This window comes from Triticum dicoccoides, chromosome 4B (genome assembly GCF_002162155.2).
Source record: "Triticum dicoccoides isolate Atlit2015 ecotype Zavitan chromosome 4B, WEW_v2.0, whole genome shotgun sequence".
Lineage (NCBI taxonomy): Eukaryota > Viridiplantae > Streptophyta > Magnoliopsida > Poales > Poaceae > Triticum > Triticum dicoccoides.
Genome location: NC_041387.1, coordinates 287,882,781 through 287,898,160, shown reverse-complemented (window position 1 = coordinate 287,898,160; position 15,380 = coordinate 287,882,781). Strand labels below are relative to the sequence as shown.

Below are 15,380 nucleotides of genomic sequence, written 5' to 3'. Positions count from 1 at the left end.
TTTTGTTGTTGCAGGAGGCGCATGGAGGAGGATTAATGGGACACTTTGTCATGAAGAAGACGGAGGACGTACTTGCTACACATTTCTTTTGGCCAAAGATGAGACGGGATGTTGAGCGTTTTATTGCTCGCTGCACTACATCTCAAAAAGCTAAGTCACGACTCAATCCTCATGGTATATATATGCCTTTGCCTGTACCTAGTGTTCCTTGGGAGGATATATCTATGGACTTTGTTTTAGGTTTACCTCGAACAAAGAAGGGGAGGGATAGCATATTTGTTGTCGTGGATAGATTCTCGAAAATGGCACACTTTATACCATGTCATAAAAGCGATGATGATGTTAATGTTGCTGATTTGTTCTTTCATGAAATTATTCGCTTGCATGGTGTGCCAAATACTATTGTTTCAGATCGTGATACTAAATTTCTTAGCCACTTTTGGAGATGTTTATGGGCTAAGTTGGGGACTAAACTGCTTTTTAGTACTACTTGTCACCCCCAAACTGATGAACAAACTGAAGTAGTCAATAGAACATTGTCTACTATGCTTAGGGCTATTTTGAAGAATAATAAGAAAATGTGGGAGGAATGCTTGCCTCATATTGAATTTGCTTATAATCGTTCATTGCATTCTACTACTAAGATGTGCCCTTTTGAAGTTGTGTATGGTTTCCTACCTCGTGCACCTATTGATTTGTTGCCTCTTCCATCTTCGGAGAAGGTTAATTTTGATGCTAAACAACGTGCTGAATTGGTTTTAAAAATGCATGCGTTAACTAAGGAAAACATTGAGCGTATGAATGCTAAATATAAACTTGCTGGAGATAAGGGTAGAAAACATGTTGTGTTTGCACCTGGAGATCTTGTTTGGTTACATTTGCGTAAAGATAGATTTCCTGATTTGTGCAAATCAAAGCTAATGCCACGTGCTGATGGTCCCTTTAAGGTGTTAGAGAAAATAAATGATAATGCATACAAACTTGAGCTGCCTGCAGATTTTGGGGTTAGTCCCACTTTTAACATTGCAGATTTGAAGCCTTATTTGGGTGAGGAAGATGAACTTCCGTCGAGGACGACTTCATTTCAAGAAGGGGAGGATGATGAGGACATCAATACCATTGTTACACCCACAACCCCTGCTGCTATACATACTGGACCAATTACTAGAGCTCGCGCACGCCAACTAAATTACCAGGTACTTTCGTTTCTTGATAATGATTCTAATGTTCATGAGAACATGATGCTGCCTAAATTGGATACATTTGTTTTGCTTACAAATGAAGGGCCTAGGTTGGAGAAGGATGAACATTGGAGCAAGAGAAAGCAAGGAGATGATGGCATGCGCAAGGGGAACAAGAACGGAGTTACGAGTGATGATTTCAGGTCTTTGAAGCCACCATAACGAGTGCATGAAGCCTTGGATGAAATATACAAGATGCCACTTCATAAATTTCGTCCCGAGGCTATTTTAGGTGCTGCGTCACCTTATTATTGGGCCAGGCCCATGTAATTTCGAAATACATAAGTATAGGCTATTTTTAGAGTCCGTATGTGTGGGGAAACAAGAGATAGGGTTGATTTCGGACCCCTCCACCAAGGGCCACGAAATTCCCCCCCTCTTCCTCCATATATACAGCCCTTAGGGCATCGTTTAGACTTTGGGTTTTGTTTAGATTAAAAGTTCGCAATAGCTGCAACTTCGCGTACTTCGTTTGTGTTCAACGACCAGACAAAGGCGTCACAGAACCCCACCTTGATCAATAAAGCTTTCATCTTATATTCGCAATATCCAGATTGCAATCTTAGTTTCTTGCTTGTTCTTCGTTTGCTCGCAGGAAACAGACCCTCGTGGTCAGGTTGATCGTGCTCCGGCGTGGTCAATAACCTCTCGGAGTTGGTTTAGCGATTGCTAAGGCGCGACGTCCTCGCACGTTCGTAGTCGGATCGTCAAAGTCGACTTCCACCAAAGCGATATCCATCATCTCATCGAAAGACGGGACACCTTTGCCTCTATCAGCTGTTTCGCGATGTGGAGGTAGTCGTTGTTGTTGTTGTTGTTGCAGAGGTGCGGCAGGTGCAGCCAGTGGTGGAAGACGTGCAAGCAGTTCATTAAATCTATTATCGAGCTTTGTTTCGAACGCCTTCTCAAGGCGAGTGATCTTCTCCATGGCCTCTTCAAAATTGTTCAGCACATCTTTCACCTGTTCAGTCATCATTTGCTGAAACTTATCATGAAGCTCCTTGTTCTTAAGTTCTCCCAGTCAATCTCGTCGGCTTGTGATCCTGTCATGGTTAGCAGAAATAGAAACACACAAGAATATGATCCTACAGACTACTAACAAGTGGTGGTGGTGGGTGTCACAAATCCGTCAAGCAAAACTGAAATTCTTACCAGTTCTTACCCAGCAGCAGGTGGTGATCGTCAACCGTTGTAGTCAAAACTCTTAAAGCTTGGATAGAGCGATTACCAGGGAGAGTCAAACACACGACGTAGATGTATGTGGAGCTGGGAAGGCTTATAATATGGTAGCAAAAGGATCAGCAATAATCAATTCAGAGATGCAAAGTTGAATAAACGCTCAACAACGGTACTCTGCTGGTCCTAGGCTGGACTGTGCTAGAGACGCGAGCCTAGAACACTAACAAAATCACGGCGCTGCACTTAAACAAGGGAAAAGCACACTCTGAAAAAAAAATGCTCTTTTTTTGGCGCTACTCTTTTTTTTGCGAAAAATCACTATAATGGCGAGTGTCTCAAAACTCTTCCCAGGTCAAACTGACAAGATGGGCACGAAATTTTTTGACAATTTTTTTTCGGAAATCAGGGCAGCAGCGATGAAAAAGTGCGACAAAAAATCACTATCATGGCGAATGTCTCAAAACACTCCTGGGGACCTAAAAATAGGATAGGGAAAAAATATTTTCGGTCGCCAAAATTTTGGCCTAAAAACTGCCCGGGGGTCTCCAGACTCTTTTTCTTTTTCTTTTTTTTATTTTTTTTCCGAAACCTACTCAGGCAAGGAAACACGAATCGGAAATTAGATGGATCTCGAAAACAAACCTAATACAAAAAGAACTCGGATTGGTGGTGGATATATGGTGGTAGGATATGGCAGCGGTGATGGTATATGATAGCAATGGTGGTATATGGATATGGATCGGTGGTATATGGCAGCGTTGGTGGGATATGGCAGCGGTGGTGGTATATGGCAGCGGTGGTGGTAGAAGGTAGCGTTGGTGGGATATGGCAGCGGTGGTGGTATATGCCAACAGCGATGAAGATGGTGCGGCGGCGGCGTGACAAACTATGATAGAACTCGAAACTCTAAAGGACTAGACACTAAGACCAGCAACTAGACACGACGATGCAACCGCAAATTCAGCAAAGCAAAACCCTAAAAAGATTATGCAAAGGCTCAGATTGGTTCGGATATGATGAACTAACCATAATTTTTTGTGGCTTTTTCGAGGACTGTAGGTATGAAGAACAGATGCAATCTAGACTACGAAAAACTGGAATCTCACCGAGCAACCTGAAAACTGATACCACTTGATAGAGGCAAAGTGATAGAGGCGAGGGTCCCGATCTTTCGATGAGATGATGGATATCGCTTTGGTGGAAGTCGACTTTGACGATCCGACTACGAACGTGCGAGGACGTCGCGCCTTAGCAATCGCTAAACCAACTCCGAGAGGTTATTGACCACGCCGGAGCACGATCAACCTGACCACGAGGGTCTGTTTCCTGCGAGCAAACGAAGAACAAGCAAGAAACTAAGATTGCAATCTGGATATTGCGAATATAAGATGAAAGCTTTATTGATCAAGGTGGGGTTCTGTGACGCCTTTGTCTGGTCGTTGAACACAAACGAAGTACGCGAAGTTGCAGCTATTGCGAACTTTTAATCTAAACAAAACCCAAAGTCTAAACGATGCCCTAAGGGCTGTATATATGGAGGAAGAGGGGGGGAATTTCGTGGCCCTTGGTGGAGGGGTCCGAAATCAACCCTATCTCTTGTTTCCCCACACATACGGACTCTAAAAATAGCCTATACTTATGTATTTCGAAATTACATGGGCCTGGCCCAATAATAAGGTGACGCAGCACCTAAAATAGCCTCGGGACGAAATTTATGAAGTGGCATCTTGTATATTTCGTCCAAGGCTTCATGCACCCATTATGGTGGCTTCAAAGTCCTGAAATCATCACTTGTAACTCTGTTCTTGTTCCCCTTGCGCATGGCATCATCTCCATGCTTGTTCTTGCTCCAATGTTCATCCTTCTCCAAGCTAGGCCCTTCATTTGTAAGCAAAACAAATGTATCCAATTTAGGCAGCATCATATTCTCATGAACATTAGAATCATTACCAAGAAACGAAAGTACCTGGTAATTTAGTTGGCGTGCACGAGCTCTAGTAATTGGTCCAGTATGTATAGCAGCAGGGGCTGTGGGTGTAACAATTGTATTGATGTCCTCATCATCCTCCCCTTCTTGAAATGAAGTCGTCCTCGACGGAAGTTCATCTTCCTCACCCAAATAAGTCTTCAAATCTTCAATGTTAAAAGTGGGACTAACCCCAAAATCTGCAGGCAGCTCAAGTTTATATGCATTATCATTTATTTTCTCTAACACCTTAAAGGGACCATCAGCACGTGGCATTAACTTTGATTTGCGCAAATCAGGAAATCTATCCTTACGCAAATGTAACCAAACAAGATCTCCAGGTGCAAACACAACATGTTTTCTACCCTTATCTCCAGCAAGTTTATATTTAGCATTCATGCGCTCAATGTTTTCCTTAGTTAACTCATGCATTTTTAAAATCAATTCAGCACGTTGTTTAGCATCAAAATTAACCTTCTCCGAAGATGGAAGAGGCAACAAATCAATAGGTGCACGAGGTAGAAAACCATACACAACTTCAAAAGGGCACATCTTAGTAGTAGAATGCAATGAACGATTATAAGCAAATTCAATATGAGGCAAGCATTCCTCCCACATTTTCTTATTATTCTTCAAAACAGCCCTAAGCATAGTAGACAACGTTCTATTGACTACTTCAGTTTGTCCATCAGTTTGGGGGTGACAAGTAGTACTAAAAAGCAGTTTAGTCCCCAACTTAGCCCATAAACATCTCCAAAAGTGGCTAAGAAATTTAGTATCACGATCTGAAACAATAGTATTTGGCACACCATGCAAGCGAATAATTTCACGAAAGAACAAATCAGCAACATTAACAGCATCATCACTTTTATGACATGGTATAAAGTGTGCCATTTTCGAGAATCTATCCACGACAACAAATATGCTATCCCTCCCCTTCTTTGTTCGAGGTAAACCTAAAACAAAGTCCATAGATATATCCTTCCAAGGAACACTAGGTACAGGCAAAGGCATATATAAACCATGAGGATTGAGTCGTGACTTAGCTTTTTGACATGTAGTGCAGCGAGCAATAAAACGCTCAACATCCCGTCTCATCTTTGGCCAAAAGAAATGTGTAGCAAGTACGTCCTCCGTCTTCTTCACGCCAAAGTGTCCCATTAATCCTCCTCCATGCGCCTCCTGCAACAACAAAAGACGAACGGAGCTAGCTGGAATGCATAGCTTGTTAGCACGAAACACAAATCCATCGTTAACAACAAACTTGTTCCACATTCTTCCATCTTTACAATTCTGCATTACATCTTTAAAATCAGCATCATGCACATATTGATCTTTGATGGTCTCCAAACCAAATATTTTGAAGTCAAGTTGTGAAAGCATAGTATAGCGACGAGACAATGCATCAGCAATAACATTTTCTTTTCCCTTCTTGTGTTTAATGACATAAGGGAAAGTCTCAATGAATTCAACCCATCTAGCATGTCTACGATTCAGTTTAGCTTGACTTTTAATATGTTTCAAAGATTCATGATCAGAATGTATAACAAATTCTTTGGGCCATAAATAATGTTGCCATGTTTCTAAAGTCCGAACAAGAGCATATAATTCTTTATCATAAGTAGAATAATTTAGACTAGGCCCACTCAATTTTTCAGAAAAGTATGCAACAGGTTTGCCATCTTGTAATAACACACCTCCTAATCCAATTCCACTAGCATCACATTCAAGCTCAAAAGTCTTATTAAAATCAGGAAGTTGGAGTAAAGGAGCATGTGTCAACTTATCTTTCAATACCGTGAAGGCTTCTTCCTGTGCGGTACCCCAAAGAAAAGGCACATCTTTCTTTGTAAGCTCATTGAGAGGTGCAGCAATGGTGCTGAAATCTCTCACAAAACGCCTATAGAATCCAGCGAGGCCAAGAAAACTCCTCACTTGTGTGACCGTTTTGGGTTGCGGCCAACTCTCAATAGCTTCAATCTTGGCATTATCAACTTCAATTCCCTGTGGAGTAACAACATAGCCAAGAAAAGATACTCGGTCGGTGCAAAAGGTGCACTTCCCAAGGTTACCAAACAAACGTGCATCACGTAGAGCAATAAAAACAGCACGTAAATGTTCCAAATGTTCTTCCAAAGATCTGCTATAAATCAATATGTCATCAAAGTAAACTACCACAAATCGTCCAATGAAAGCACGTAAAACTTCGTTCATTAATCTCATGAAAGTACTAGGTGCATTAGTTAACCCAAAAGGCATGACTAACCACTCATATAATCCAAACTTAGTTTTGAATGCTGTTTTCCATTCATCTCCCAATTTCATACGAATTTGAGGGTATCCACTACGTAAATCAACTTTGGAGAATATTGTAGAGCCACCCAATTCATCAAGCATATCATCTAGCCTAGGAATAGGATGACGATAACGAATAGTAATATTATTAATGCCTCTACAATCAACACACATACGTGATGTACCATCCTTTTTCGGCACTAGAATAATAGGAACAGCACAAGGACTAAGGGATTCGCGTATATAACCTTTGTCGAGAAGCTCTTGTACTTGACGCATAATCTCCTTCGTCTCCTCTGGATTGGTACGGTATGGTGCACGGTTTGGCAGTGAAGCACCGGGAATTAAGTCAATCTGATGCTCAATCCCTCGAATAGGCGGTAATCCCGGTGGCACGTCTTGTGGAAAGACGTCAGCGAACTCCTGCAAAATGTTAGTGACAGCAGGAGGCAAAGAGGAAGGCACGTCCTCGAATGAAAATAATGCCTCTTTGCACACAAAAGCATAGCAAACAGATTTGCTGAAATCTAGCTCATCAATATCAGATTTGGTGGCAAATAAACATGCACTTTTCAATTTAATTTCAGAAGCAACACTAGATGGTTTATTATTAGGCTTCATTTGTTGCTCAAATTCTTTGCCACAATCTGATTTTCACTCTTATTCTTCTCCTGTTGTGCTTTATTAGCTCTATTAATATCATCTTTCAAAATGGAATCAGGAGTCATAGGAAGCAAAGTAATATTTTTATCCTTATGAACAAGAGTATAGTGATTGTTTCTACCATGGTGTACAGAATTTTTATCAAATTGCCATGGTCTACCAAGTAATAAGGAACATGCTTGCATAGGTACCACATCACAATCAACATAATCATCATATGTAGAGATACTAAAATGCACACGAACAGTACGTGTTACCTTAACCTTGCCGCTGTTGTTGAACCATTGGATGTAGTAAGGATGTGGATGTGGTCTTGTGGTGAGAGAAAGCTTCTCCACCATCTCCATGCTAGCCAAGTTGTTGCAGCTACCTCCGTCTATTATGACGCGCACAGAACGTTCCTTCACAACTCCCTTGGTATGGAACAAATTGTGCCTCTGATTTTGCTCAGCTTGTGTGACCTGCACACTCAAAACACGTTGAGCAACTAAACATTCATACCTGTCAGCGTCTTCAGGAGCCATGTATTGCGTCTCATGATCAGAATCATCTCCACCATGTTCTTCACGTGTAATAAGAGCCAATGTCTCCTCATCATAGTCACTAGCGGACTCATATCCACCATCCGCGATAGCAATCATCACACGCGGAGATTTGCATTCCCTCGCATAATGACCTCCTCCCTTACAACGACGACAAATAATATCACTTGTGTGCCCTGTTGATGCCATGGAAGAAGAAGAACGCTGTGCAGGCCCCGCAGGTGCGCTCTTGGCAGATAATGGTGGTTGTGCCTGTTTTCTTGTATCACGGCTGGAGGTGGCACCGGATGGAGGTGCTGGTGCAGTTGAAGTAGAAGATGCACGTGGTGTCCATGATGAAGGGCGGCCTGCAGAAAAGTTAGTTCGCCCCAATGCTTGTCGATCCTGCACTTCACGTTCAGCTTTACAAGCAAGATGGAATAAACGAGTGATATTAGTATACTCCTTATAGTCTAGAATGGTCTGAATCTCTCTATTTAATCCACCCAGAAAACGTGCAAGCATAGCTTCATTCTCCTCAACAATACCACATCTAATCATGCCAGTTTGTAATTCCTGATAATATTCTTCTACAGAATTTTTTCCTTGTCTTAAACGCTGCAATTTTTGAAGCAATTCACGTTGATAATATGGTGGAACCCAACACGTACGCATAGCAGTTTTCAAAGCAGCCCAAGTAGTTGGAATAGGATACAATCTACAATGTTCAGACCACCATACACATGCAAAACTAGTGAAAGCACAAACAGCAGCAGCAACTCGTCTCTCCTCAGGATATTGTAAACATGTAAATCGTTGTTCAGTTTCTAACTCCCAAGTAAGATATATATCAGGAACATATCTACCCTCAAATGGTGGAATATTCAATTTCAGTTTAGGAATATGGACATCATCTCGTACCTGAGGTGGTGGTGCAGGCCTACCATTACGAATATATACCTGAGGTCGACCTGCTGGTGGTGGTACAGGTGGCTGCACGTAGTGTTGATTTTGATCAACCTCATCCTCATAATCTCCCACATAATCATCCTCCTCCGCATCAGCAGCAGGAGCCACAGAAGTATCAACAGCAGCACCAACAGTTTGGCCAAACGCAAGAGGAACACGGCTTGCTCGGCGGAGGTCTGCTTCGCGACGTGCAGGTAGTCGTTGTTGTTGTTGTTGTTGGAGAGGTGCGTTAGCTGCAGCGGGTGGTGGTGGTGGAAGACGCGCGAGCAATTCATTAAACTTGTTATCGAGCTTTGTTTCGAACGTCTTCTCAAAGCCAGTGATCTTCTCCATGGCCTCTTCAAAATTGTTCAGCACATCTTGCACCTGTTCAGTCATCATTTGCTGAAACTTATCATGAAGCTCCTTGTTCGATAAATTCTCCCAGTCAATCTCGTCGGCTTGTGATCCTGGCATGGTTAGCAGAAATAGAAACACACAAGAATATGATCCTACAGACTACGAACAAGTGGTGGTGGTGGGTGTCACAAATCCGTCAAGCAAATCTCAAATTCTTACCAGTTCTTACCCAGCAGCAGGCGGTGATCGGCAACCGTTGTAGTCAAAAACTCTCAAAGCTTGGATAGAGCGATTACCAGGGAGAGTCAAACGCACGACGTAGATGTATGTGGAGCTGGGAAGGCTTATAATATGGTAGCAAAAAGGGTCAGCAATAATCAATTCAGAGATGCAAAGTTGAATAAACGCTCAACGACGGTACTGTGCTGGTCCTAGGCTAGACTGTGCTAGAGACGCGAGCCTAGAACACTAACAAAATCACGGCGCGGCACGTAAACAAGGGAAAAGCACACTCTGGAATTTTTTTTTCGCTCTTTTTTTTTGCGCTCTTTTTTTTTTGCGCTGCTTTTTTTTTTGCGAAAAATCACTATAATGGCGAGTGTCTCAAAACTCTTCTTAGCTCAAACTGACAGGATGGGCACGAAATTTTTTTGACCAATTTTTTTTTTGACTGCCCGGACCCAAAAACTGGAAACGGGTCAAAAAAAACTTCCTATAATGGCACCTGTCTCAAAACACTCAGAAACACCTAAAAATAGGATAGCCAGAAAGTTTTTCGAAAAATGCGTTTTTGAAAAATTTTGGGCCTAAACGGAGCGTGGCTACCCGGCAAGGAAACCCGAATCGGAATCTGGATGGATCCCGAAAACCTACTCCGGCAAGGAAACACGAATCGGAATCTGGATGGATCCCGAAAACAAACCTAATAAGCAAGGAACTCGGATTGGTGGTGGATATATGGTGGTGGTATATGGCAGCGGTGGTGGTAGCGGTGGTAGTATATGGATATGGATCGGTGGTGGTATATGGACACGGATTGGGTGCGGTGGTGGTAGATGGTAGGGGCGATGATGATGGTGCGGCGGCGGCGTGACAACTTATGACCAGAACTCGAAACTCTAAAAGACTAGACTCTAAGACCAGCAACTAGACACGACGATGCAACCGCAAATTCAACAAAGCAAAACCCTAAAAAGATTATGCAAAGGCTCAGATTGGTTCGGATATGATGAACTAACCCTAATTTTTTTTTTGGCTTTTTCGTGGACTGTAGGTATGAAGAACAGACTCGATCGAAACTACGAAAAACTGTAAAATCTCACCGAGCAACCTGGAAATCTGATACCACTTGATAGAGGCGAGGGTCCCGATCTTTCGATGAGATGATGGATATCGCTTTGGTGGAAGTCGACTTTGACGATCCGACTACGAACGTGCGAGGACGTCGCGCCTTAGCAATCGCTAAACCAACTCCGAGAGGTTATTGACCACGCCGGAGCACGATCAACCTGACCACGAGGGTCTGTTTCCTGCGAGCAAACGAAGAACAAGCAAGAAACTAAGATTGCAATCTGGATATTGCGAATATAAGATGAAAGCTTTATTGATCAAGGTGGGGTTCTGTGACGCCTTTGTCTGGTCGTTGAACACAAACGAAGTACGCGAAGTTGCAGCTATTGCGAACTTTTAATCTAAACAAAACCCAAAGTCTAAACGATGCCCTAAGGGCTGTATATATGGAGGAAGAGGGGGGGAATTTCGTGGCCCTGGGTGGAGGGGTCCGAAATCAACCCTATCTCTTGTTTCCCCACACATACTGACTCTAAAAATAGCCTATACTTATGTATTTTGAAATTACATGGGCCTGGCCCAATAATAAGGTGACGCAGCACCTAAAATAGCCTCGGGACGAAATTTATGAAGTGGCATCTTGTATATTTCGTCCAAGGCTTCATGCACTCATTATGGTGGCTTCAAAGTCCTGAAATCATCACTTGTAACTCCGTTCTTGTTCCCCTTGCGCATGCCATCATCTCCATGCTTGTTCTTGCTCCAATGTTCATCCTTCTCCAAGCTAGGCCCTTCATTTGTAAGCAAAACAAATGTATCCAATTTAGGCAGCGTCATATTCTCATGAACATTAGAATCATTACCAAGAAACGAAAGTACCTGGTAATTTAGTTGGCGTGCACGAGCTCTAGTAATTGGTCCAGTATGTATAGCAGCAGGGGCTGTGGGTGTAACAATTGTATTGATGTCCTCATCACAAAGGTGTCCCGTCTTTCGGTGAGATGATGGATATCGCTTTGGTGAAAGTCGACTTTGACGATCCGACTACGAACGTGCGAGGACGTCGCGCCTTAGCAATTGCTAAACCAACTCCGAGAGGTTATTGACCACGCCGGAGCATGATCAACCTGACCACGAGGGTCTGTTTCCTGCGAGCAGACGAAGAACAAGCAAGAAACTGAGATTGCAATCTGGATATTGCGAATATAAGAAGAAAGCTTTATTGATCAAGGTGGGGTTCTGTGACGCCTTTGTCTGGTCGTTGAACACAAACGAAGTACGCGAAGTTGCAGCTATGGCGAACTTTTAATCTAAACAAAACGCAAAGTCTAAACGGTGCCCTAAGGGCTGTATCTATGGAGGAAGAGGGGGTGAATTTTGTGGCCCTTGGTGGAGGGGTCTGAAACTAACCCTATCTCTTGTTTCCCCACACATACGGACTCTAAAAATAGCCTATACTTATGTATTTCGAAATTACATGGGCCTGGCCCAATAATAAGGTGACGCGGCACCTAGAATAGCCTCTGGACGAAATTTATGAAGTGGCATCTTGTATATTTCGTCCAAGGCTTCATGCACTCATTATGGTGGCTTCAAAGTCCTGAAATCATCACTTGTAACTCCGTTCTTGTTCCCCTTGCGCATGCCATCATCTCCATGCTTGTTCTTGCTCCAATGTTCATCCTTCTCCAAGCTAGGCCCTTCATTTGTAAGCAAAACAAATGTATCCAATTTAGGCAGCGTCATATTCTCATGAACATTAGAATCATTACCAAGAAACAAAAGTACCTGATAATTTAATTGGCGTGCGCGAGCTCTAGTAATTGGTCCAGTATATGTAGGAGTAGGGGCTGTGGGTGTAACAATGGTATTGATGTCCTCATCAACTATAGCACAAGATCGAGCAAACCTAGAGGCTAGTCAGCATCTACATGGGCACGGGAGCACTCCAGTGTGCCTAGCTGGCCCCGGGACAGCCGGTAGCCACGGCGGGGAGCACCACAGCGGCGGCGCATTTTGGCTGGAGAAAAACAAAGATGACGACGGGACTATGGCTATGGATCGAAAGCGTTTAGGAAGGGGAAACGTAGCGCAGCTCACCGCGAGTCGGAAGAGGAGCTCGAGGAGGTCGGGGATGCAGTGGAGGTGACGAATTCGTCGATGGAGCCGCGGTGGCCGGAGGTAGAAGACGACGTCGATGTACAAGATGAAGATGGTGGCGATGGCGAGTGTACGGGCCTTCCCTGCTCGATTCGGTCCTCGGGATGGACGAAGTGGACCGTGGCAGTCCTTTTGGGCGTCTTCTCGCGGCGCGGGGAACATGGTGGTCATGGCCATGGCGACGGCAGCGGCGGTTTCACGCGGGGAGAAGAGAGAGAGAGCGAGGGAAAGGGGGAGTGGATGAGAAGGAGCGTCAGGCCAAGTAGGAGGGACGAGGGGAGCCCGAGGCGTCGGGGGATCTTATCCTCTTGCCCATGACGCCGGTGAGGCGGTCGGGGGCAACCATGCCCCTGTAGCGACCGCACCACGGGAACGGGAGGAGAAGGAGACCGGTGGGGTTATGTGGGCTGGCTCGGGTGGGGGTGGGCCGAGGCCCGGAGGAGTCAGGGGAGTTTTCGTTTTATTTTGCCTTTTTTTTAAATTGCAAAACTAAAAGAGTTTTGATAGAAAAGAGACTTGTCAACTAAAGCGAGCACATTAATTCTAAGAGTCGCAAAAAGTTTAAGGCCGAAAGTAGTTGCCAACTATTTTTAGAAATTTAAAATGCCAATTTTAAATGCTGCTGGATCACTAAATAATTTCCAGGGGCACTTTCGAAACCCAAAAGAGGTTGGTTCCAACATGACAATTATCCAGAGATTATTTGCCACACTTTGAACATTTTAGTTTTCATGTTTGGCAAATTGGAATTTTTGACTTTAAATTTTGAGTTTGAATTTGAATCATGATTTGGATCAAGTGAGGATTAACAACAGTAATGTGATGACATGACACCATTAGCAGGGAATTATTATAGCTTAATTATCCGGGCGTCACACAGTGTTTGGACTGCAATACTTGTGAACACCCAATGCGGAAGATACTGCTCGGATCCTAACACAGAATGCAGCAAGATGATTTCCTGGGATGGTTGGAAGCATCGACTGCATGCATTGGAAATGGAAGAACTGTCCATTTGCTTGGCAGGGGTTGTACAAAAGCGCCAAAGGCGGTTGCAGTGTGGTACTTGAGGCAGTGGCCACACAGGACCTCTGGATTTGGCACTCTTTCTTTGGGATGCCAGGAACTCACAATTACATCAACGTCCTGCAGTGCTCCCTGTCTTTGCCAAGCTTGTTGAAGGTCATTCTCCTCCGGTGAACTTCGAGGTCAATGGGCGGCACTACAACAAGGGGTACTACCTAGTTGATGGCATGTATCCAAGATAGTCGACATTTGTGAAGACTATCTCAAACCCTGTGCCAGGAGGCAAGAATGCCTTCTTTGCGAAGGTTCACGAGGCTTGCAGGAAGGATGTCGAGCAGGCATTTGGTGTGCTCCAATCTCGATTTGCTGTTGTCCGGTACCCTGCTCAGACCTAGTCGAAAGATCAAATGTGGGAGATCATGACTTGTTGTGTCATCTTGCACAACATGATCATTGAGAGCGAGCAGGAAGAGCCAATGTTGGACACAGAACCATTTTACAGGCAGGGTCCTCTTGCCCAAGTTGATCACCAGCTACCGGCAACCTGGACCGCCTACCTCAATATGGGTCAGGAGATCCGAGACCCACAAGTGCATCAACTACAACACGATCTGGTGGAGCACCTATGGAGGCTCAAGGGCGACGCCGGGAATGACGTGTGATGAAATATGAGTTTTTATTTGTTGAACTATATAATTTGTATTGAAATATTTGTTGAACTATTTGATTTCTATTGATTTTTTGTGATGAAATATGCAGGCAAAAACACGCCGAACCACGTCAAACTATGTGATGAACTATTTGATTTCTATTTGTTGAATTATTTATGGGAGAATTCACACTGAAACATGCCGAACCGCGCCGAATATGGACCGATTCACGCAGATATCAGATCGGTTTTGGACGAAAGTGCACCGAATGATGGGCCGAAATCGGCGCCTAGGGGCGACGGTTGGGTGCCCAACCGCCCCCAGAGCCAAATTTGCCGCCAGCTTGCCCCAGGCGGCGATTTTTATGCCTCTGGGGGGCAACGGCTGGAGATGCTCTAAGGCGGTGTTTGGTTGACCTCAACTCCCTATACCGGCGGCTGGCTGTGTTGATTTGCATGGTTAAGCCGAGGTTGAAGATGGGTCCCGCTTGCTCGATGATGCCCGTGGATTTCAAGTTGTGAAGAAAATTACTCCCGTGCTGTTTTTACCCTGGAATTTCTCACCCTAGCAACCAAACATAGCCTTGTCGAGACGTAATGTATCCCCGAGTCAGACTAGAGACCTGATCAGCCAGCATCAACTGACCTCTTCAATTATGTTGGAAGGGAGAGAGGGATTGGTGGAATAGTTGTTGTATTGCTTGAGCCTTGTGGGCATATATATAGGAGTACATGGTCATCTTGGAGTACAAGTCAAGGCAGGAACAAATCCTATGCTATCCTATGTTTCCTAAATAAACATTATACTCAACATCCCCCCGCAGTCACAAGGTAGCGACGCAGATGATGAGACTGGAGAAGAATCCGAAGGCAAGCCGACAGACACCCCCCACAGTCGTAATGGTCGATGCATCGCGAAAGTCGTGGTTGGAGTGGAAACCGACGAGGTTGTTCAAGCAAGGCGGTAGCCCTTTGTGCCGTTTGTCGATGTAGCCGAGAGCGTGGGTGGTGGAGCCGTGGTCGAGGTAGCCGTGCGAAGAATGTCGTGGTCGATGTCGAGTCAGGGTGGCCGGTGTCGAGGA

General features: G+C 44.3%; 1 protein-coding gene across 1 annotated transcript; it reads right to left on the bottom strand.

Moving 5' to 3' along the window:
* Positions 1–6,489: 6,489 nt before the first annotated feature.
* LOC119292655 lies at positions 6,490–12,800 on the bottom strand (the record flags this gene model as incomplete). Its single annotated transcript, XM_037571418.1, has 3 exons — positions 12,564–12,800; positions 7,303–7,604; positions 6,490–7,270 (listed from the first exon to the last, which is right to left on the bottom strand). Coding segments are annotated over exons 1-3 (1,320 nt in total), but the record flags the coding sequence as incomplete, so codon positions are not given.
* Positions 12,801–15,380: the final 2,580 nt, after the last annotated feature.